A 24,729-nucleotide genomic window follows, 5' to 3' on the forward strand; every position below is an offset into this window, starting at 1 on the left:
ATTAGAATATTAAAATACTCAATTAAAAATATAAAAATATAAGTTTAATAAAAATTCAATTAAAAATAATCAAATTTTTTAAAACAATTAATTAAGACTAAAAAAGATATAATTTCTTTAAAGTGTTACTTTTCATCGCTCTAAATTTAAAACATCAAATTAATACAGAAAAATGAAGAAAAAGAACAAAAGAAAGAACATGTTACTGAAACGAGTTTGTCTCCACAAATTCTTTAAATTGAGACAAAGCGAATGCTGCAAACGGTTGATCGTTGATTTTCACCAGATTTTACACATTTCAACTGATTTTCATTATTTTCAATTCCAAGGCTCATCTATATTATATATTGCAAACCAGTTTCCGTGAAATTTCAATACTTCTATTTCGACAAGTTTTTTCATAGAGAAAAAACAAACACTTGAAATAAAAAAAAAAAATTATCTTAAACTTTTTCATAAATTAAAATTAACAAATAAAAAATCATTTTCTTTTCTAAGTTTTATTTTTCTACCTTACATACACAAAAATGGTCCACAATAACAATATTTACCATGGTTCAATTCTGCACCACCACCACCACCTTTTCAAACAAAAAAAGTGCGCTGCTATTTAGAAATGCGCTTTCGCATACATATAAAGGTCAGGAATAAATCAAATATCTTGGTTTTCTAGCATGCCCCCCAGACACTAATTAAAGCCTACTAACACAATACGAGGAAAAGAGAAACAAAAAGTTCTAAGCATTAAAATCCTTTGTTAGCTCATCTTGTCGGCCTAGTCCATGTTGTCTCCGAGGTGATGGTGTTACCATAATAAATCTGTTTTGTACTATCGTCCCAATAAGCCTGAATACCAAGTAAAAATGAGTAAGACAAAATGACTCAGTTTCATGGTTTATAGAGAAAATGAATAAGGTTCGGTGCATAGAAGTTACGGTGATGACTTGTTACTATTTGCTTAAGAAAATCACAACCAAACACGACTCAAAGGGTACAAAAACGCGAAATAGAAACAAGTTTACTAGTAGTTGAAAACACTCAAGAAAAGTGGTTACCCCAAGTTAGCTCAGTTCAAGAAATATAAATTCTGTAATCAGAAGTGCTTTTAACCCATCCTTCTCAAATCAAATTTCTCTCTCTAGAAGTGAGGGCAACAGATATTGCAGCAGCATTTCACAAACTAATATACTGAATGCGATTGTTTTAAAGAGCGCATTGAAAAGTTTAATGAAAACACACCTGCCAATTACTTGGGAGACCCTTGGCGAGTTCCGTCAGATCTGACTGTTGTTGGTTCTGCTTAATAGCATCTTGCTGTTTGCTACCAGATTCTTTTGCTGCTTGTGCTCTCTTGCGTTTGACCTTCTCTCGCCTGAAAACAAGAAATCTAATTATTGTGCAAGATGGACAAGGGATAATGTGAAATTAAAGGTTTGTGGAGTTCCATACCAATCACCACCAAGAGGCTGAAAATTAGCATTATCTTTGGCCTCTCCACTTGCAATTTGCTTGGCATGCCACTCCTAAAATCAAAGGAAATTGAGAAACAGATCCTGAAGACTGAAACGTTTAATGAAGGTAAGTTCCACATGCAAACCTCTATTTCCCTTTGGCGCTTTCTTTCTAAGGCCTCATACACACTATCAGGTTCGTCCTCTTCTTCAAGCATCTCCTCTTTAGCTGCCTTCCACTAATAACAGAAAGAGACCAGAAAGGTCAAATATTAGAAACTAATATCAATTTCACATTGAAGAGGAAATAATACAGCAAATGGAATAAGAAAATCTACATATTTTTTTTAATTTAAAAAATCCTACCTTGTCTACCAAACTTGAAACCTTCTTATTAGACTTTAACGAGGATCCAACTGCAACCGCTCGCTTCCTAGTGCGAGCAACTGAAAACAAGGAAAGATAAGAATCAAGAATGGCAGGATTGCTATTTATCATGTAGCTTCACGGGCACAAGCATCATTTAACAATTACATTTCAAATTTACAAGGATGAACGAATAAAAACAATTAGGAAGAAACTGTATGCAGATGCTTGAAAAACAAATAAACCTAATTATCAAGAATACCAAAAATGCATTGTCTAAGAGTGGACAATTTGAAAACATGAACTAACCTCACAATCCACAAAGGAAAGGCGTGCATACAAATAAACCACTCATTACCGTCAGCCAATACGAGGGAGGAAGAAGGTTAAAACGACACTACCAAGTACTTGCAACTGAATATAGTCAATTATTAAAAACATGATATAATACCTAATAAACCTAGGAATGTGTTCTAGTACCCTTAGATTGCGAACAAAACTAATCAGCCTCTCAACTTTACAAACTGAATTTGAAACAGGACCAACCAACCAGTAACACTAGACTGACTCTTGCTTGAAATCTGTACCTTTAGATTGGGCTTTAGAAACTACTGATGAGGCATTATTTTCTGCAGTTGTTTCAGAAGAAGCCGGAGGTAATGAGACACCTTCATCAACTGAAACAGTTGCAGGTGCCTGGATACTAGATGAGGTGGACGGGACATCACTAGATACCCAGTTGGCCCCACCAATACCAGAACCGTTAATATTGATAGCAGGTATGGGCTTTGAACCAGCTCCTGAAAAATTAAAGGGAACCACATTGATTTAAAGAAATGTTGGAATTACTCAGACTCGGACAGGAATATTTACAGTAATAGAAAAATAGAAATTGCTTCACTGTCATACGGTACCAATACAAACCTACCATCTTGAACATCATAATAAGCACCAGTGTCAGTTGGATTGATCATAACTTGAGGATTTTCACTATACATGTTAGGAATCGTGCTATTATAGTAAATCTGTGCAGGGGGCATAGCAATTTGTCCATATATATTACTGCTTGGCACTTCAGCAGCTGTCTGACCATAATATTCAACAGCAACACCAGGATAAGATAGAGTATATTGGGCATAGGAAAGGGGCTGCCCTGTCTCAGCATAAGAAGGTAGAATACTATAAGATGGTGGTAGCGGATCACCAGGTGGAGGAGGCACCTGATCACTATCTGGTGGTGGTGGTGGAGGCACATGCTCATTATCAGGGGGTGGAGGAGGAATCCATTCATCATCTGGTGGGGGAGGAACAACAAACTCACCCTCCTCAAGCAACACAGAATGGTAGTCAATAGGAGGATTCAACTGAACCACTTGATCTATGTGCACAGAATCCTTTGCAACAGGCACATCCATGACAGTAGTATTGTCTGAGGAATTCATATCTTCGACTTCCATATCAACATCCATATCAACATCCTCACCGGATACATACCCATGTTTATGAATTGGTTCCTGAGGATCTATAACTGCTTCAACTTTTGAATTAATCTCTACACATGTTTCCATATGACTACCAGGAGAACTAGACGATGGACCATGCTGGCCATCGGTAAAAAAATTATTGTTGATATCTTTTACAACTACAGCTGAACCATCAACCTGAGATCCATTACAAGCTTCAGAAGTAAGAAGGCTCCCTTTGCTCTTACTTTGATCTACCTCAGACTCATGTTCCATAGCATTCAGTTGGTCCCCCAATTCTTCAGAGACAAGGACATCTTTATCCTCAACTTCATCATGTGAAGATTTACCAGTTTCAAGCAAATCATCGTTGATTAAACTTTCAAGCAATTTTATCTTTCTGTCAGAATGCACCCAGAAAGGAAGCAAAGATGATCCGTGTGAAGCAAGAAACCTAATATCAGAGAGCCTAATCTCGATCTCTAGCATGTACTTTGACAGGAATTCCTGGCCTTGCAGATTTTCCTTTGACCTGTGCAGTATTCTGTTAGTTACTTAAATCTGGAACAGGAAGAAATAAGCTCTTCACACTATGAAACAAATAAATAATCAAACAAAATTCTGAAAATAAATAATAAAGAGCCGCTAACATTATATACATACTTTTTCAGTGATTCCAGCCTCTCTAACAAACTCTCACACTGACTCACAAGACGAGAAGGAAGATCAATGTCCACTTGCTGTTCTTCAACACTAAACTTGGAAACAGATGACTGATGTTCACCTTCTAATATACTCATATGACCGTCATCTCTTGTCAATTCATTACCAATAACATCAGAACCCTGATTTTGACTTCTACATTCAACACTACCTTCATTCATTTGGGACCCATGACCATACAACTCTTTATGAGAAGTCCTTGTAGCATCCAAAGAAGTGTCAGCAGTGAAAGCAGCAGAAGTGTCCAGCCTAACAGTTGAGAGCACACTGGAACTATCACCAACAGCAGCACCCTCCGTTTTATCATTAACAGAAGCATGAGGTATCAAGTCATTAGCCATCTGATCTGCAGGAGCCAAGACCTGGGGCACTTCCCATGAAGTTTCACCGGTTTCAGTGTTCCAGTAGTAATAGCTTTGGCTTTCCTCATGCATCACGATCTTCCACCCCATACCAACATCAGTGACAACTCTTTCATCAAAACTTTCAGAGACACATATTTGATCTTTGGAAACCATTCCATTTTCCAAATTTCCAGTAACACCGTGACTTTCATTTCTTTCACAGGATCCAGCATCAACTGAAGCAGAATTTGGCATTGCATTTTGCTGTTCGTTATTTTGAGGAACAAGATCTGCAGAGACGCTGATATTCACATCTTTGGAGCCTTCATCAAGGTCACCCTTACCCTGACAAAAATAAAACAGTAAAATATATAAATAGTAAATAAAAACACAGCTTACTCACTGTAGGATTAAGCACCACCCACATTCCACAGACAATATTTCCTCAAATTAATTATGACTGGGTCAATGCTCAGGAATATACAAATATCAAACAATGCAATGAAACGTAAAAAATGAGTACACAACTCATACTTCTAGATAGAAGCACTAAATAAATATGAATATCATATTATATTATGAACAAGTTAAAACGGAATATTATGTTATATTATGAACAAGGTAAGCAGAATTCCATTCAAAAGAAGTACTCAAACTTTTGCAAATCATAATAAGCATCAAATAAAAAATTAAAAAATTCATATTATAGCATCAGAAAAGTGGACCTCAAGCAAAGGACACCAGAAAATAAAATAGTACAAGAGCTGAAAATTTTACAAAATTTACTAACGAATGATAGACACAAAAATTCGTAATTCATAGCCATCAAGAAAACAGGATATCACTCTCTCAAATAACAGTAGCCTACAATTAGTCCAAAAAAGAGCAATTCAAATATAACACTAACATGGAACCAAGCCAAGTATTGGCGGCACACCCCTCCTTACCATTAGAGATTCAATCTAGAATATTATTAAAATCAAGAAATATCAATTTAAGCACTGCAAAAAATGAAGCTCAGACACATATCTAGTAGGTCATAGAATACCTCTTCATTGAGCACAGGGCTTTGCAAATTCGCATCATTAAGCCTTTTGCTTGATCTGTCGTCCCCTTCATCATCACTATATTGTCCAAGTAGCAGCAAGGGATTTTGCGGTTCTTGTTGACCTGAAGACAAGATGCCAGCATGTTAGAAACTACAGAAATGCTGGATTATTGACCATGAAATAGCAAGAGCCTTAAAAAAACTATTAAAAAGATGTGCTACAATTGACAAGACAAAAAGCAACTCAAGGATGGAAAATAGATTCACAAGCATTTTAGCTTGCATAATCTAAGTCACCTGTTACAATGGGAAATGTCAGTTAGTCATTAAGCAAATAAAATCAAAAACATACGAACCGATAAAACTTTTTACCGTCTGAACCTCAGTAATCCCTTGATGCAGCCAAAGGGGGGAAAACGAGATTACGAGTCATTCATATTTCAAAGTGGCAGGGCCGACCTCATCTGAAATGAATATTCCCAAGACCACACAGCAGCCCTACAGTCTGCGAACAGTTTCTTGGGGCAAACAACAAAACATGTCTTGTATATATAGATCCATATTTCCACCAATTTAATGTTGAGCACTCATGTCCTCTAAATATAGTCCTTTTGAGAAAACTGACAGAACCCACCTGAAGACGAGGGTGAATTGGGTAACCCATCACGATGTTGAGAATCAGTATCTCCTCCAGCATCACCATGTAGAGTGGAGCCACCCAACTCTCCTGGAGAGGTATCAGATTAAGAACATGGCATGAAGTAAAGAAATGTATTAAAAGCCATTCCATAATTTGATTCTCAAAAAAAAAAAAAAAAAAAAAAAACTGACATCCTCTTTGACAGGTGTATTACGCTCAACAGCTCAAAGCATAGGTTTTCAAAATCAGTAATCCACTACAATAAAATATGTTTTGTGCATAGTTCTACAAGTCATGCGCATTCCAGAGCATTGCACTTGCGCCAATTATTTTTCAGACACAAAAAATAACTAAAACATGGACAGAAACTAGCCAACAGATAGTGCCTAAATATGTGAAAACTCTAAACATCTTATTTCGCTTAAGACAAAAACATATGTAACAACAGCACACACCTAATTTCAACCAATGACAATGGGAAAAAAAAACACGTGCGAGAAACCCCGGAAACCATGAACAATACAGTCTGGTGAGATAAGACAAGTATCATTGTAACATGCATATATCAACTCATTCCAGTCTCGTAACGATATACTAACCACGAACAAGTCATACTACAATCACTTCCAGTAAAAAATAAAAGAAAAAAAATGAAGAAAAAAAGTAGAAAGCAAAAATAATACAACAGGGAAAAGATCCTATAGACATTGAAATGGATAAACTATCTCGCTCGAAATTCATGTACATATCATATTACTTTCATTCTCAATTAAACTCTAACAAAACCTTAGAAAACAGTAATAGTACAAATTAAAAAACAAAATCATAATCAGCAAATATATGGACCAAAATTAGGGTTTTCGAATTCGAACTAATAAGACAAAGATCACAGAATAAAAAATTGAAAATTCAAAAGAGAGGTTATAGGAAGCAAAGATAGTGACTACCAGAGGGTTCCGCAAAAAGATCGAGTTTAACTCGGCGACCAGAGTTGCTGAGAGCGGCGAGACGACGCTCTTTTCTCTTTCCCATTCGATTCGCTCTTCGATTTTCGATTCAACAGTAGAGGAAACCGAGCTGCAGATTTTAGGGTTTGTTTGCAGTGATTTTTTGCTTTTTAGTCTCAGAATAACCAAAAACGAACAAAGCAGATGATAACAAATCGGGTCACTTGGTACGGTTTCAAATATACGGGTCGAGCAACTCGGATATGGTTCCTCTGCAGTTCCATGCCAAGCTCATTAATACGTATAGTGTCTTCATATTTGAGCGCCACGTGGAAAAGTCAAAGGCATAAATAATATAAATCATTTTAATACACTTATTACTAAAACTATTTTACTTCAATAAATACATTTCATTTACTACACTTATTCGTTAATTATTGAAAAAATGTATACAATATAAATTTTAAAAAATATTAATTAATAATATATTATCATCTGTGAAGATATATAATTTTTAAATAAAATTATTAAAACTGCAAATAATTTGAGATAAAAGTAGTAGCAGTTTCTTTTTTTTCTTTTTTTCTTTTTATTTCTGTGTGATATTGAGGTTTGCATTTTTTATTTCATTAATGTATCTTATTAGGTTTAATTATATTTTTAAATTTTACAATATTCTTAATTTTGGTTTTTAATTTTTAATTATATATAACTTTATTCCATAAGACGCCTGAGATTCAATATCTTTTTTTTTTCTCTTTCTTCATTATTTTCTTAAGAAACTTTATCTTTTTAACTTTTATCTTTCCATGTCTCTTTTGAATTTCTTAGTTTAATTAATTGTTATCAATTATCTATTTCAACATCCTATCAATATCATATTCTAGCATGGAGTACACAATGATTAAATGACCAATCTTCTTTCAATTAAAATAAGTTTCCTTTTCTCTCAAATTCTCTAAATTTATTTTCTTATTAGTATTTGAATTTAATGTTGGATTGATTAATTAAGAAAAGTGGTTTTTTCAATTCATTTAGTATTAAAGTTTTGTTTTATTTAGTTCTGTTAGCTTAAGTCACTATCATTTTGATATTCACCAACTTTTGTATATTTATTACTTACTATAGAAGTCACTTTTAAGGGAATTTTTCTTTGATTAACAATTAATAATATGTTAAATTTAGAATGTTTGTTGAAACTCAATTTGACTTAATGCAGATGAAACTACTAAAAAGTTGAAAGCAATTTTATCAAAAATTTATAATTTTGAATTTATTAGTTTTATATGTTTATAACAGTCTGGTTAAATAACAATCATTAAAAATCTAAACTATTTAAATATTATAAATAAACATTCCAACTTACATAATAAAAAATATTAAATAATTATAATAAAAAAACTTCTAAAAAATTATAAAAAATCAATAAAAAATTATTAGTGGTGGATTATAATGAATTCACTCTTATTATCTTTTTAAATGAATTAGGTGAGTCATATTTAATTCGACCCACATTTAAAATAAACTAATCATATGATTATCCTTTTCTAATATTATCATTGTAATTTAATTCAAATATTTTTCATTGATTTAATTCTTCAACTTACTTTATGTCTACATTGTGTTGGAAATCAATTATATCTTGAAACTGAGTAAAACATCTTACAAATGTGTGGGACAAAGTTCATGACACAATCATATGATGTAATCCTCCAAAACATTTCAAACAACACAAAGGTACAAGTTTTTCTCTTATAGCATCTTGCAAATTAATATTTTAATGTTAAAATGAAGTTGCTTTAAATAATTGTGATTATGATTTATTTGGGTAGAAAAGGGGTTTGATAATTGAGAAGTTGTAGTTGCTACCCTTACTTAGGAAGAAAAAGAAAGCCCTTTTCTGGTTGTAAAGTGTTGGTTGTAAGACTAGTAGTTGTTCCACCTACCCTTGCTTAACTCTTCCAATTTTATTGAACTTTCAATTTCAAAAATTTCCCCTTTTTCTTTTTAATTTTTCATGACCATCTAATGAATATTTTTGTATATAAATGTGTATAATTTACTAGTAAATTTTCGTTCTCAGTTGTATTTTAAGATGCCTTATTGAAATTTTCACTATATAATATCAAAAGCTTAATTTTAATATATTAATTGTATGAAGTTTTGTAAATTGTGTATTTAACTAGATAATAAGTCGTGTTTTTCAAGTAATAGTCAAATATCTAATTATTTAATATTTAATTATTGATTGGTTGGCGAAGTTTTACATGTAATTGTGATAATAAATAATTGATGAATTTTTAAGAGTTGAACTTCATAAAATTAATGGTGATGTTTATTATTTGAAAGTTTTACATGTGCATAATGTTTGTTCAGTTTTAATGATGAAATTATTTTTTTATATTATGGTTTAGTTAATAATTTGGTTCTTAAATTTTCATGTGTTCCAGTATAGTTTAAATAGAGTTAAATTAGTTATTTTCATTAAACTAATGATAATGTCATGTCATGCCTAAAAAAATTTGTTATCTTATACATTAAGATTCATTTGGTTTGACATGTGACACTTTAAATTTTAACATATAATACATGATACATTTGGTTTGACATGTCAGAATAACCCCTAAGACTGAGTTTCTTACATTTGTACATACAAAACTTGAAACAACCAACCGAGAATTTCATCCTAGAAACTCCTTTCAAACCATACTTTAAATATATACATAACCTCAAGAGTAAACTATCATATAATTCAATACATGCTTTTACACAATCCTCAAAGTCTTAACATAGTTCAAAGCTACAAGAAAGCAAAAGAAAGAAAGACTCAAACATGATCTGAACAAATCGCTCAGTGCCTATACTCACTCGGCTAAATATGGTTTTATTCACTTAATGCCTACACTCACTTAACAAAAAGAAAACTTTCTCACTCAGCAAGGACTCTCGCCTATCCACTGCTATAACTAACTTCTTCCTCAAACTAACTCACTCAGCCCCTATAGCTCACTCTGCGAATACATAAATAGTAGGTTATGCTCGCTCAACGCCTACACTCGCTCAACTGGTTATAGTTCTACTCGTTTAGCACTATACTCGCTCAACTAGATTGTAAAATATCAATTCTGCATAATTTGAACCTACCAACCTTAAATTTTCTACCTTGAACCTAACTCCCAAAAATTATGGATCCAATTTCGACATTTTAAACTTAAATGAATTTCCTCAACCTATTTATGACTTAACTTACTCACAATCATACTCATTTTGTCATGAAATTCAATTCTCATACACCAAACACCACTTCAACTCTCACAATTCAATTTTGTCATTCCTAAGCACATTTTGACCCAAACCAACTATCTAAGTAAATTCTAAATGACCTAAAAACTGGACTCAAACCTTTGTTTTCCCTATCCAACAACTCCTTCAAAATCTTACCTACCAAAACCCCTTTTTAACACACAAAACAAGTCTAAAATTAACTAAATTAATACTTCACAATTTAACTTAACCTTTTTGGTTATCTAAGAACTCCTATAAGTTTTAAAAGACCTTAAACCAATTACCAAATATCAATTATCACTCCAAAATGGCTTATCTAGAATTTCACCTATTAAAACCCCAAATTTCAAGCCAAAATAGCCCCTCAACAATTATCTTTCACTACCTTTAATCCTACATTAGTTTTTATACTTAATTGACTATAACTCAACAACAAGAAACATTCAACTAACATCAAATCTCAAACATGACAAATATTACACTTCATCATACAAACATCACTCATAAATTATTTTGATTACAACACATTCAGTCAAACATAAATCTTTACAACATTCATGTATCATAATATGAAAATAAGGACAACATTAGCTTCCCTTACCTTATTGGAAGGCTACAACAATTTTACAAAGAAAAACTACCCTTACTCCAACTTAGATAACTCAAAAAAAGCCTACAAACCACATAATCATGATTGGGATAGGTCCTTAGGACCACTGATTGGCAAATAACTAGATAGATGGATTCAGTGACACATACGAAAATTTCTATACGCATATGTCTTAAATTAAGAATTAAAGAAAATGGGCAGAAAACTAATTTACTCTATAGGAAAAACTTATTGGTAATTAATGGAGAACTCACGACTCTAGTCTCTTACACCTCTTGATCGTCAAACCAATATCTGAGAATTAAAAATCTTAGAGAGAATAAAAAGGAAACTCAGATAATAAGTTTTAATGAAATAATGTGTATTTTAGATAATGAGATGCACTTATGAAGTTTTATTTATATTATTAAATTATTTTTATATCAAAAATTAAGTTTCATTATTAAACTCAATACTCTATTTTTCTGGATTGTTACATATAATTTTGAACATAAAGATCAAATTATTAGTTAAGCTTTAAATGACTTATGCAATTATTTTTATTAATTTTAGTTATAATTATATTCAAAAATATAAGATATGTATATGGTCAATTATTTTAGTTTAAAAAATACTTTAAAAATAATTTTTAAAAGTAAGCGGTTTAATTAATAATATGAATTTAGGTCTTGAATAAATATGTCAATTATGTGATAGAAAAAAAATGTGAATATGTGATATATGAAGTACATATCTTGTAATACTTTTATATAATTAAAATAAAGGTTAAATGTGTTTTGAAATTTAAATTTATTCATATTTAAAATTTTTATATGTTTGGGTCTTAAACTTAAAAAATATTAGATATAATTTTTTTAATTCAACAACTTTAATTTTTTTATATATCAAATGATATTATAGGTTTATATTTGAATTAAAACGTGAAAAGTTAACATAAGACATTATTTAATATGCTAAAAAATTGATACAATTAAATTAAAAAGACTATTTATTTATTTTTAAAATTTAAAAACTAAATCATGTTAAAGTTTGAATAAAAAAAATTTAATTTTACTTTTAACTTTAACTGAAAACATATTTATTATGTTTTATAAAATATATATTATATACCAAACTAAATAATATATATATATATATATATATATATATATATATATATATATATATATTTTAAAGAACAGCTTTAAAAAACAGTTGGAAAAGGCTTAAAAATTATGATTTTATTTGATACTTTGTTTTAGAAGTTCCTTTCTTATGGAACGTGAGGTCATAAAATATTTATATTGTTTTCACTAGAGAATATGAATTACGAGATGAGAATGTAAAAGCATAAAATAAATCAATAATAGATAACTTAAATATTAACTAACAATATAGTTAAGAATAACAAATATGTTTGAAAAAGATGAGATAAAATAGTTTTTTGAAAACATTGAAGGATAAATAGGAGTCTAATGAAATATATATTATAAGATAAGTAATATTAATAATATTAACAACATAATATTTGAATATGAGAGTATAAACAATAAGAATATTTAGGCAGAAACAATATCTAAGAATATTTAGAGAAAAATAATATTAAAAATATTTGGAAGAAATAATATAGATTTTTCTTTCTGATTTGTGCATTATAATTTATGTTATAACAATAAATACAAATTATATTATACTCAACATTCATATTAAAACATCTTTGAATATATAAATATTTTTTTTCTGAGAAACAATTTTAGTTAGAATAAAAATTATTTTTTAACTATTAAGAATTTTCAATAAATTATTAAAATTTAGTTTAGGGTTAAAAGTTAAAAGGATAAATTAAGTTAAAAATACGATAGATACCAAACTCCTTTGATTTTATTACTAAGTTATGAATATTTTTATACTACACTGTTTATTTTAATTATTATACTATTTCAGCTTCAAAAGTATGCTATTTGGTGCTATATTCTAATTGATATAACGGCCATATCATATCCATTTAAAAGTATGCTATTTTTATTATATTTTAAATTAGATTGAAAATATATAAAAATGTAGTATAAGATGAACTCTAAAATACACAATATAAAAGTACAAAACAAAAATCCATGAATAAAAATAAAAACTAAAAAAAATAAAAAATACTAAAAAATACATTTGATTGGTTAAAAAAATTAAATTTATACTAACTACAGTATAAAACGGTATATTTATGTTATTTTTTATCCTTAATTATTTCAACAAATAACTTCATTAGATATTTATGATTTAATAAGATAGTAACTGAGCATTGTTAAGTTACTAAGTACCAATTTTTTTGTTGCATGTTCATTTTTTAGTCTCTTGACAAAGAAATTTAAGCATTTTATTTGTTAGACCATATTAACATTTATAAAAAAATAAATAATAATTTAATTAAAATATAATATCAAGAATGGAAACCTCACTTTCCAAAATTAAACTTCTACTTATAGTTTTGAATCAAACTGTAAAAAAATTCACTGATTTTGAAATCAAACTAAATTTGTAACAACTTGGGATTATTTGGTAATTTGAAATATTTTATAGGTAACTTATCTTCTATTTACTAATTTTTTAAAGATAAGTTTATGATATGAAAAATTGAGGTAACCTTTGATATAAAATAAATTGTCAGAGGTTCTTGTGGGTTGTACTCTATCTGTCATCGACAACATCACTTGCGTCACCTTCATAAACACATTCCTCCCAATCATCCATCCCACTTCCACAAATTCCTTTTAATTCCAACCAAACCCTTCACTTCTCCAAATCTTCTACGCACTTTCTTTTTCCTTTTCTGGTGTCTGATCTTCTGCCTCCAAGGTCTGATTTTTTTCCCCCTACCCTTCTGGGCTGTTTGCTTTTCAATCATGGTCGAAGCTTCATAACTTGATTTTATGGTGTATTTTGATGTGGGGTTCTTGAGTTTTCTGTAAATTTTGTTTCTTTTATTTTATGTCTTGATTCGGTGCCGGTTCCCGTAGATCGATGGGTTTTTTTCATGCTTGTGAGGTGGTGGATATGTGTGAGCTGTGAATTGTCCTGAATTCATAATCTGGCCACCTTTAAAGTTTGTAACTTTTTATGTGGGGTGATTGAAATTTAAATCTGATGTTGCTCAAAGGCGACTTTGTGAGGATTTGTGTAAGGAGCTTGATGTGGGGTCATGGATTCTTAGTTTGTCAATTATCAGTAATTGTATGTTTGTGTTTTGAAGATTATGGGCTTACTGAAAATTTGTTTTTAATATGGGCATAAGACCAATGTAGCATTACCCCCATCTTGCTGAGTAAGGTTTTGTTTGTTTCTATTTTTGTAGTTGTTCATGTATGGTGCTATGCTGATTTCCTTAATGCTATTAATTTATCAAATATATGTGGAAATTTACTTCAACATCGGAAATTTTGTAACTAGGTTAAGAAGTGTCAATATATATTTACACACATCATGGAAATGTGAATTTTTATGCACATTTTCTTGTGATTCAAAGTGAAAGGAAGAAAACAATGCACGGTTTATAGTCTTGAATGTTGTTGCTTGTAGTACGTGGTGATAAGTACTTTGAGTTTTCAATGAGTTCAGCATGTGGTTCAAAGTGGAACTAGTGGTGTTACTTTATTTTCAATTTGGGTACCTTCTGATATGAAAATGTCATCTATATCATGTTTCAAGTCTGAAACTAGGTTTCTTTTTCTCTTGTTACCTTTTCAGATCTTGCATTTGGGATTGTTCACCGGAATTGGAAATGGTTAAAAGGTTCGTTTGCCTTGTGCCTGATTATAATGACTTTATGATGGATGAACTAAATGGAATTTCTAACTGATTTATTCTTGGAACAGTTATGGAGTGTTCTGATTTGCGAAAGATATCATGTTGCAGTGCTTAGAGGGATTAAAGCCTTTATTTGCTTCCATATTGAGATGTTGTGATCTGGACATATACAACCAGCCGAGAGGCCTTGAAGATCCTGAACTTCTTGCTAGAGAGACAGTGTGTACGTACTTACCCTTATTACTTTATGTTTATAATTCATTACTTGTCATTTTTGTTCTTACATAATTAGATTACAAATTGATTCTGATTTTTCAACCTATGTGTTTTTACTGAGAATATACACTTCTGAATTCCTTTATCTTCTATTATTCCACCATATTTTGAGGTAATTAATTAGTGGCAATGAACCAAAAAAAAAAGAAGAAAAGCATTAGTATAAAAGATATAAATATTTTGTTTGTAATGATGGATTCTGTTGCCTCTAACATTGCTGCTAGGAAATAAATACTTATTTTTGTACTGAAATATAGCAATATGTTTCTTGTATGCGCAGTCAGTGTAAGTGAAATAGAAGCACTTTATGAGCTCTTCAAAAAGATCAGCAGTGCTGTTATTGATGATGGCTTGATTAACAAGGTACATAGTTGAGCATTTTCCAACAACGAAAGAAAGTACATGTCTAATAGTTTTATATATCATTCTTTATCTATGCTGTTTATTCTATTGTTCTATTTTGTCATTTACTTTTGGTTTAGTTTTAGAAACTCCATTAGATGTTATACTCAACTTTACGAAATCATTTACAGGAAGAGTTTCAGTTAGCGTTGTTCAAGACAAACAAAAAAGAAAGTCTTTTTGCCGATCGGGTATTGCTTTCATTTCATTTTATTAATTTCCTATGCAAATATCTTTATTTTGACGCATGAAAGTCTCTTTCCATGGTCATATCAGGTTAATATACGCACAGATACACAGAAAAAAAAAATTGGTTCTCTGTCTAATGCTTAATGTAATGACTGAAATTTTTGTAGTCCTCCCCTCTTTGTTATATTATTGGTCACTATGTTCCAAGAAAACCTTTTTAGAAGTTTGACAACTATATCAATCACCTTGTCTAGTCATGATCATTTCTTGATGTTCAGTTGTCTCTCTATTCTATGGTTTATTCTCATTAGTCTGTGTATAATACTGCATATTATGTCACTAGTGCATCATATTTTTTTAGAACTAGCTTGAATAGGTCACTGAACATGAGGATTGTGAAAATTATGTTAAACTTATGTACTTGAGAAGGGATGTCGTTTTAAAAATTAGTTTGTGCCTGTTTGTACATGTGACTAAAAGAATGGCATATTTAATGCAGTATGAAATAGTTAGTTTACTTGCCCACAAGTAGTGTATGCACACAATGCATGCTATGGTATTACAGCCTTTAGCTTAATATGCAAACAAACAAGTGTTATATTTTGTAGATTGTTCAACAGAAACTCATGCAGAATGAATTCTTCTCTAATTATGTTAGGTATTTGATTTGTTTGACACAAAGCACAATGGAATACTGGGTTTTGAAGAGTTTGCTCGTGCTCTCTCCGTTTTCCATCCAAATGCCCCTATTGATGATAAGATTGAATGTATGTTGTAAGGTTTTTTCTTTTGTACAATTATTAGTTTAGCATGAATTTTGTGTTTACAATGCATAATTGGAATCAAGTCTTCAATTTTCTTCACTGACCTTTTTAAGCAAACAAAACTAAACTCATATGATATCATGTTTCAGTTTCCTTTCAACTGTATGATCTCAAGCAGCAGGGTTTTATTGAAAGGCAAGAGGTAATTAGTCAGTTTTGTTTAATTCTATTTTCTTTTTCTCTTCATTCAAGATAAGCCTGATTTTTATGTTTTTTTATGCAGGTGAAGCAAATGGTTGTAGCTACTCTTGCCGAATCTGGCATGAACCTATCAGATGATGTTATAGAAAGTATAATTGACAAGGTTTTACCCCATTCTTCTATCACCTACATTTCTAAATTCTAATTGTGTCCACTTGTCTTAAGAGACTCATTCTCTCTTTTTGAAAACTCACATGGATGGTTTTAACATAAAGTTTTGGATTTGTGTAGACCTTTGAGGAAGCAGATACAAAGCATGATGGCAAGATTGACAAGGAGGAGTGGAGAAACCTTGTTCTGCGTCATCCCTCACTTCTGAAGAACATGACCCTTCAATATCTCAAGTAATTATTGAATTTATATTTTTCTTACATTACATTTTCCAGAGTGTAGATAAATTATGTTTAATTCAATTTCACAAAACTAACTTGGAAGATGAATTGTACCCACTTATATATATATATATATATATATATATATATATATATATATATATATATATATATATATATATATATATATTTCAGCATTATCCCCTAATTGATGTGGGACCTCCAACCCATCCTCTCCTCCTAAGGAATGAACATCGCATGAAATTAGATATTTATAGGCAGTCTAATTAGATATTTATAGGTAGTCTGATAGGAGTTCTGTAACGGTGACATAATAGTTCTAAAAAACTTGACTATGATGGATTCTGATATCATTTTGAGTTTATGTTTAACTTAATCTCACAAAACTGACGTAGAAGGTAAGGACCGACGTAGAAGGTAAGGACTGCATCTTGTTTATGTATTATAAAATTGACGTGTAAGGTGAGGTTTGTAAGGATGTACTTACATATTACTTGTATATTATAAAACTGACGTGTAAGGTAAGGACTGCACCTTACTTATATACTGGAATTTGGCCGTAGTAGTTGTTTATGTGAGATCACCAACAATAACATTGATCTTTATATCTTTATAACTTCTCATCATTAAATCTCTGTTAAAAAAAGGTATGAGAGTTGCAAAAATTGAACTTCGGCACATTTGGTATTAGTATACTGCTAACATTTTTTGATTTGTCCTTTGTCTTTCACTGGAGTTTTCTGACATCCTTTTGAATGTGTTTGGGCAGGGACATCACCACAACATTTCCAAGCTTTGTATTCCATTCACAAGTAGACGATACTTGAAGATAAATTCTCCTGTGGTTTCATCCTTTTGGGTTGCAGGGCCGCTTGTGTAGAAAAGGGCATGCCACTTTTACCATATATTTGTTACATCTTTGAATAATATATTTTATTTTGTGGATTCTTTTGCTGGTTTTCTTTATCATTTTTTTTCTTCAAATTCCGGACAGATTTGGTTCCCATTTTTCAAATCTAGGATTGGAAGGTTGTGTAGAGTTTGGTTTAAATTGTTATTTATATTTTATATTGATTGATGAAGATGGTCGAGATACCCAAATACTTAGAAACGCTTATGTTTAGACAATGTATTTTTAGAGGGTAATTTATTTATTTTTGAAGAATTTGAAATGTTTTATGATAAAATATGTTGTTTGAGGAATAAATTTTGAAAGAAATTGAAATTCTTTCATGAGAGTAATTGGATCACTTAAAATTAAAGAATTTTAAACTTTATCTAAAAAATGTTTTGGGTTCAATTTAATTTGGATTTGATCTACATTATATTTGATTAAACTTAACTTAACATGGTTTTAGTTTGATTTGATTTAACTTGGTTCCATGTTGATCTGACTTGGGTTAACTCATCTTTAAATTGAGTCGATTCAAGTTGAACATAGATAGACTTAATTTAATTCAATTTGGTGTGGTCTTGATTAAATTAGGTTAGACATGATTTTAGTTAAACTAAGATCCACTTTCTAATTTAATTGAATGTGCAGTTAGCCTGACTTAATTTAATCTGGATTTAAATTAATTTGGTTTGACTTAGATTTATATCTACTCGATTCAATCGAAGTTAAATAAATTTAATTTAATTTGGATTTGAGTTAACTTGATTCGATTGTAATCAGAGTATACTTGGTTCAATCTAGATCTAAATTGATTAGACTTTACTTGAGTTTAGTTGAGTTAATTCAATTATTGTGAAAGAAGTATTAATTCAATTTTGAATGAGTTTGACCTATTACTATTTTATTTAGGTTTAACATAAATTGAGAAAAATATTTAAAAGTATAAAATGAAAAAGCTTGAAAATATTTTGTAAAAAAAAATTACAAAAGTTATTCAATATTTAATATTAATATTTTTAATTATAAGAAATTATTTGATATTTAAATAACTTTTTGAATTTATTAATAACTAAAATACTTTATTTAAATAAAAAAATGAATAATCTTACCTAAATAATACATTTGAAAAATAAAATTAATTTAGATTCAATGTATTTTAATGTTCCAAAAAATTGAATTTCTCCATCAAATAGAAAGTAAAACCTTATTATTTAATGTTTTAACTAAGTTTAAACATGTTTGCAGTTATTAAAAATGGAAAAACCTCACTCGATTCTTAAAATAAATCATTCTATTGTAGTTTCTTATTTTGGAAATGTTTTAGTGCTTTTCTGTTTCACAAATATGGACGATAATAATTTTTGTTCCGAATTAAGAATTATACATCCAAATACACCTTAAAAAACATGTAAATTAAGTAATATAAAGAAAAAAAAATTAAGTGAATTTCTTTTGCAATTTTACAGTGTCTTATAACTTGAAAAAGCTATAGAAAGAAAATAAGTTCATAAAAAAAAATATAAACATTTAATTAAAAAGATCAAATATAATATATGTACATAGTGGGTATGGATCGCGTGACTATGATATTAAACTTTAGGCTTGTGTTTCCTACAAACCTATAATTACTGTCTGCACCCCATGTAATAAGACATAGAATACTTATATAAAATTAATGAGAAAGACAATTTCACATAAAGTAAATTGAAGTTGTTCAATAATAATAATAATAATAATTACTATTATTATTATTATTATTTTCAAAACACATAATTAGTTTGAAAAGGTTGCATGAAATCTACGTTTCTTTCAATGGTTATGGTAACATATAACAATTATTGTTTGTTATTTATCAAACTCTAATTTTACTTAAATTTTATAAATTTTGGAACTTCTAAAAATATTTATACCTCAAATGCATACTAAAACTTGATATTTAAATAAACATAATAAATAAAGAAAAAAACCAAGTTCACTTACTTTAAAAATAAAAACTTAATTTACTAAAACAAAAACCAGGGAGAATCAAACTCTAACATAATTAAGTTAAAAAAAAACCCTATATTTGTAATAGAAAAATGTATACTTTTTTTAACAAATGAAAAATAAAAAAAGACAAGAAATTAAAAAAATATACTCAAAAATCAAATTTTCTCTTCTTCTTTTTTTCTCTAATCAAATAAAAAGAATTAGTACAACATTATGATATTTTCTCTCTGTTTTAATTTTGCTTTTTCACTTTGCATTTATAATGGAGGTTGCAAACAGTAACTGATTCTGGGCTTGGTGGGTCCATACTCAGCATCAAGTACCTTACTTCTGGATAGAGTCATACGATAATGCTTTGTTTGATAATTGAAATTCAGTGGCCATACAAGTATCAACCTTAATTCTCAAATTGAAATTTGAGCATGGCAGTTTTACCTTTTCTCTTGGTTCAATCTCCATGTGCTGCTTCTGTGCATGCATCTCCAAGGTATGAAATTTCTTTCCAATCTCATTTTTCATAGTAATTATGCCCAAATGTGTCTGTATTTTACATCATAGTTTACCCTGCAGTTTTTAGCTCACTAGTTTTACCCTACTTTGTATTTCTCCGATTATATTCTCTTTGGAAATAGAGTTTCTATTCTTTCATTATATCCCATAAGTGCATCATTTGATTAAAGTTTGCAAACCTATGTCTGGATTTTAATGGATTTCATTCTACGAACTGAGTTTGCAAAACAACCTTGATGCTGTTTTCTATTGAAACTCAGTTTCAAGACAAATGCCAGATATTCTTCTTTCTAGAGAAACTAGAAACATACCATGGAAGTAAGTTTGCTAGGGTAAATTGAAAGAGGCCAAATGGTAAACCTTTTTCTGAGAATCAATCCAATTTTTCAAACATTATGCTTGAAGATAGAAGGCACACCCAATCTAGGGAGGGGGGTCACCAGAGGGCTGCTCTGATTTATTGTAATGGGGAGAGTTTCTCCGGACTGTGCAAAAATCGTAATGTGTTGAAATTAAATAAACTGTTTTTTAGATGGTTTCGTGCACATATCCAAGAGGTTCAGAATCATACATGTCTTTCTCTATTTTCCTTTTGTGATGGTGCTTTATGTTTATCTTATATCTTTGATCCTCATTATGAAAATGGATTCTTCTAATGCATAAAGTTATCATTATGCTTCTTGAGAAGCATCTTTGTTGACCAAGTGCTTCAAACCTCTGATAAATCCAGGTGCTTGGAGGATGCAAAACTCCGCTATTCTGAGTCTAACAGAGTCTCCATGTTAACAGTGAAAAGATTTTCAAGAAGGATGGTTCTTCAGTTTCTGGGGATTAATCACATGATATGGCGTGCTTCTCCTGCTTTGGCTGCACCAATTATGCCAGACATGAAGGAACCTGAAATCATACGGTTTGTCTGTCTTTCTTCCATTTTTTAACCTAATCTAATATTGTGAAATGAAAAATGTTAGTGTATCATGATTTATGATTTACTATTTTTTATGTGAAGCATCTAGGACTTTGAAGCTACCTAGTGGAGTGAGAATTCAAGGTAAAGAATTTTAAAACTTTCCCACTATATTATTCCTTCAGTGAAATGAAGCAATATGAGAGAAATTGTTGATGCAAAAACACTTTGAGGATTCACACTTTTCGTTCTTGTTTGATGGAAAGACTAACAACCTTATTATCTTTTCATTTGAGTATGTATGTGTTTTTTCCCACATCCCATTGTAAGATTAAGCAACACTTGGTTCTTCCATGTTTCTTCAAATATACGAGTGAATATACTTGGTTCTTGATAAAATCATTGAACTCTAATGCATTTTAGTGATTTTGCTATTCTTTCGTTTGAAATAAATCAAGCTATCAATACAAGTCTTTGTACATAAATAGGTATTCATATCAAGTTTTCAAATTAGATATTGTTGAAGGGGAAGGACCAGAAGCACATAATGGAGATGTGGTTAAATTCAATTGTGTATGCAGGCGTGCAAATGGATACTTTGTTTTCAGGTAATTGCAAACTGCATTTTTCATTTACATGATATTCCACTGATTGCCATGATTCAAATCATTATGGTATTCTAATACACACAACTATTCAATTTCTAGTTCTTATTTTCCCCCTTAATTTCCCTTAAACCAGTTTATCTGACCCAAACCTGTCTTACTGTTGCATGGTTTCATACTCTAATTCATGATAGTACAGTGGACCAATTCAGTGGAGAAAGTACACCTGTTACACTTCCCTTGGATGAGAACCAGGTAAGTTTTTTCATTCAACTTGTATGTTTACCATTCAAATGTAAATGAGGTTGTATGATCTTTTTTTTTTTTCCCAGCATATAGATGTATTAGAAATAGTTCCTTAATTCTATGGAAAAATATAACATCCCAATTTTTTGCTTCCTAAAATCTCTAATTAATATAAATTACATAATTTAGAATGAACTTCATTCCTATTTTATTGAAAATCTCAGTAAACAAAAATAAATATTGTTTTACAAACAGACTTTATTAAAAAGGAAAAACCTAAGACTAAAAAATTATCACAAATGTTTTTCGGTATTAATCACTTTTCCTAGTGTCCGATATTAACCACTTTCTCTAGTGTTGTGTATCTTCCTTAACACATGTACTATCATTTATTCCTGTATAAAATAAGATCTTCACAAATGAAAACCACAATCATTCAGTGCATGTACTATCATCTATTTAATAAGATCATCACAGATGAAAACCACAGCATCAAGCAGATGGGTAAGTAAACGTAAACAAATAGTTGTCATAACAATAGTTCATTATTTTTCTGCATTCTAGACTTTAACAGCTTCACCAAACAACACATGACCATAGTCATAACAAGATTATATTATTGATCACTTGACACTCAAATTCTTGGTTCTTGTTCTTTTGAAAACAATTATGAGGTCACATTATACTAATTGCATTGCATTCGTATGCAGATGATAGTGGGCTTAAAGGAGGTTCTCACAGGCATGAGAGTTGGTGGTATGTTCCTCCATGGCATGTATAAAAGTTGTTATATATGTATTTTACTCCAAACTTTGGCATGCAATCTATCTATACATGGGTTTCTAACATATGCTTTCAAGCAATATTTAAACATAACAATGGACATGACATAAAAACTAACATGTTAAATTAAGGTCAATTAATTAATGTTATCATTGTAGTTATTGTTTTGTGGCATTTACTTGTACTTTTAGGAAAGAGAAGAGCACTGATCCCACCTTCAGCAGGATATGTAAACGAGAATTTGAAACCAATACCTGAAGAGGTTAGATTAGATATTCTTTTAACTGCTAAGGTAAATTCTCAATAATTGTTATATTTGATTGTAATATTAGATTGCAAAGTGTGTTTATGTTAATTGCAGTTTGGCCCTCGTCGCAGCCTTTTTTCTCATGCACAGGAGCCGTTGGTTTTTGAAGTTCAACTCCTGAAAATTTTGAGCCCTCCAGTTAATTAGTTATGCTTGTTATTACTTTTTTTTTTCAATTCTACTTTCATTTTTTAGATAACTTAATTGCGCTCTTATTTCATTATATTTAAAATTATATCAATTGAATACCTTAGATGTTACAAATATGTGATTTTATTTACTTTTAAATAATTATGTAACTTTAGTATGTCTTAAATCAATATTAAATACTAAAATAGTATGATTGTAGTATTTAAGGGATCTAATTGATAAATTAGAAATTGAGAAACTAAAATAGTATGTAAATTAAGAAGAAAAAAACTAACTTAGAGTGTATATGTAGAATCGTTTGTTTTGGTGTCAAGTAGGATTATACCATGATTACTTACAATAATGGATCAAAATAAAGAAAATATCAATCTAAGATATAAAATATACTCACTTCATTACACATTTTCAATCTGAATAACTCATCATCAACATAGATTCTCAATTTAAAATGATATATAACATATACAAATTACACATGAACAAGTGTTCAAAGCAACATGAATCATCAACTTAAAGTAATTTGTTATTACTAGTAAAACCAACTTCAACTTCGTATGGGAAGAAATTTCCTTACATTAACTATGACAAATTTTATATAAAAACTTTCTTTTAACTTTTCTCTACTTAATATATACCACAATGGCGCTCTGAGCCAAGTAGTCTTATTTTATGTGTATATAAATTTATGTTTATTTCTTAATATATACTACACTGGTAAGATATTATCTGTTTTGGTCAAAGTCTTATCTCATGTGTATGTGTATATAAACTTATGTTTATTTCTTATTTTGTCTAATGTGAAATTTTGTTTGTACCTAACACTAGTATGTATAACATCACTTAATGATTTTAATGACAACAAATACTATAAATGATGTGAATTAATATCATATATATATATATATATATATATATATATATATATATATAAAATTCATTTATGAAATCTTTCACATATATCTGATTATCTAGAAATATGATGATCATCATGGCTTTGATTAAAAATTCATTATATATATATATATATATATATATATATATATATATATTTATTAAAGTGCTTTAATTAATCAAAAGTCTCATTATATCTCAATATGCATATGCATACACATCACTTTTAATAATCTTATTTGCATCTTATTTCTCTTAATTGCATATACCTGCTTATATTTTTAAATTGTTTCCTTTTAATAGAATTGAAGGCTAGATTGCTTTGAAGAATTGTTTGAAGATCTTATCAAAACTTTCTTTCTTGAGCATCTATCGTGAAAAAGAGGAAGCAATGTGTTATAAAGCTTATACACATTCTCAAAATCAAGAGATAGTCTAGTGTTATGCGAAATAGAATATAAGGTTCTATTCACCTTCTCTTCTAGAGCTTATTCTTCTAATACAATTCACACATTAATTCATCAATTCCATATATACACATGTAAGC

At 29.9% G+C, this 24,729-nt stretch overlaps 3 protein-coding genes across 7 annotated transcripts; 2 read left to right on the plus strand and 1 right to left on the minus strand.

The window, feature by feature from the left end:
* Positions 1–582: 582 nt before the first annotated feature.
* LOC106776007 (formin-binding protein 4) lies at positions 583–7,234 on the minus strand. 4 transcript variants are annotated; one of them, XM_014663294.2, is made up of 11 exons: positions 6,983–7,234; positions 6,030–6,122; positions 5,396–5,517; positions 3,944–4,692; positions 2,746–3,812; positions 2,405–2,617; positions 1,818–1,897; positions 1,598–1,690; positions 1,450–1,523; positions 1,240–1,372; positions 583–846 (listed from the first exon to the last, which is right to left on the minus strand). In XM_014663294.2, the coding sequence occupies exons 1-11, from the start codon at positions 7,065–7,067 to the stop codon at positions 763–765; spliced, it is 2,793 nt and encodes a 930-aa protein (XP_014518780.1). In that variant the 5' UTR covers positions 7,068–7,234; the 3' UTR covers positions 583–762. The 4 variants fall into 4 exon arrangements, with proteins under 4 accessions (XP_014518780.1, XP_022642265.1, XP_022642264.1 ...); XM_022786544.1 differs by having other exon boundaries at positions 5,777–6,122; positions 6,983–7,039; XM_022786543.1 differs by having other exon boundaries at positions 5,768–6,122; positions 6,983–7,039.
* Positions 7,235–13,525: 6,291 nt separating this feature from the next.
* On the plus strand, positions 13,526–18,031 carry LOC106776201 (calcineurin B-like protein 3). Its single transcript, XM_014663579.2, has 10 exons — positions 13,526–13,706; positions 14,595–14,639; positions 14,723–14,877; positions 15,211–15,293; positions 15,464–15,523; positions 16,180–16,288; positions 16,435–16,487; positions 16,569–16,649; positions 16,778–16,890; positions 17,669–18,031. Exons 3-10 carry the CDS (start codon positions 14,754–14,756, stop codon positions 17,724–17,726), a joined length of 681 nt encoding a protein of 226 aa, XP_014519065.1. The 5' UTR covers positions 13,526–13,706; positions 14,595–14,639; positions 14,723–14,753; the 3' UTR covers positions 17,727–18,031.
* Positions 18,032–20,113: 2,082 nt separating this feature from the next.
* Positions 20,114–23,421, plus strand: LOC106775295 (peptidyl-prolyl cis-trans isomerase FKBP16-1, chloroplastic). 2 transcript variants are annotated; one of them, XM_014662402.2, is made up of 8 exons: positions 20,114–20,270; positions 21,024–21,203; positions 21,310–21,344; positions 21,715–21,808; positions 22,000–22,060; positions 22,762–22,807; positions 23,026–23,096; positions 23,196–23,419. In XM_014662402.2, the coding sequence occupies exons 1-8, from the start codon at positions 20,206–20,208 to the stop codon at positions 23,286–23,288; spliced, it is 645 nt and encodes a 214-aa protein (XP_014517888.1). In that variant the 5' UTR covers positions 20,114–20,205; the 3' UTR covers positions 23,289–23,419. The 2 variants fall into 2 exon arrangements, with proteins under 2 accessions (XP_014517888.1, XP_014517891.1); XM_014662405.2 differs by having other exon boundaries at positions 20,134–20,270; positions 21,083–21,203; positions 23,196–23,421.
* The last annotated feature ends 1,308 nt before the right edge of the window (positions 23,422–24,729 follow it).

The sequence above is a fragment of the Vigna radiata genome, chromosome 10 (genome assembly GCF_000741045.1).
Source record: "Vigna radiata var. radiata cultivar VC1973A chromosome 10, Vradiata_ver6, whole genome shotgun sequence".
Taxonomy (NCBI): Eukaryota; Viridiplantae; Streptophyta; class Magnoliopsida; order Fabales; family Fabaceae; genus Vigna; species Vigna radiata.

Coding starts and splice junctions, on each gene's coding strand:
- LOC106776007 (XM_014663294.2), bottom strand. CDS start 7,067: ATGGGAAAGAGAAAAGAGCGTCGTCTCGCCGCTCTCAGCAACTCTGGT. Junction 4,693..5,395: donor GCCCTGTGCTCAATGAAGAG/GTATTCTATGAC, acceptor TATTTTTGTCAG/GGTAAGGGTGACCTTGATGA. Junction 1,898..2,404: donor TTCTAAAGCCCAATCTAAAG/GTACAGATTTCA, acceptor CCTTGTTTTCAG/TTGCTCGCACTAGGAAGCGA.
- LOC106776201 (XM_014663579.2), top strand. CDS start 14,754: ATGTTGCAGTGCTTAGAGGGATTAAAGCCTTTATTTGCTTCCATATTG. Junction 14,878..15,210: donor TCTTGCTAGAGAGACAGTGT/GTACGTACTTAC, acceptor TTGTATGCGCAG/TCAGTGTAAGTGAAATAGAA. Junction 16,891..17,668: donor ATGACCCTTCAATATCTCAA/GTAATTATTGAA, acceptor GTGTTTGGGCAG/GGACATCACCACAACATTTC.
- LOC106775295 (XM_014662402.2), top strand. CDS start 20,206: ATGGCAGTTTTACCTTTTCTCTTGGTTCAATCTCCATGTGCTGCTTCT. Junction 21,204..21,309: donor AAGGAACCTGAAATCATACG/GTTTGTCTGTCT, acceptor TGAAGCATCTAG/GACTTTGAAGCTACCTAGTG. Junction 21,345..21,714: donor TAGTGGAGTGAGAATTCAAG/GTAAAGAATTTT, acceptor TTTTCAAATTAG/ATATTGTTGAAGGGGAAGGA.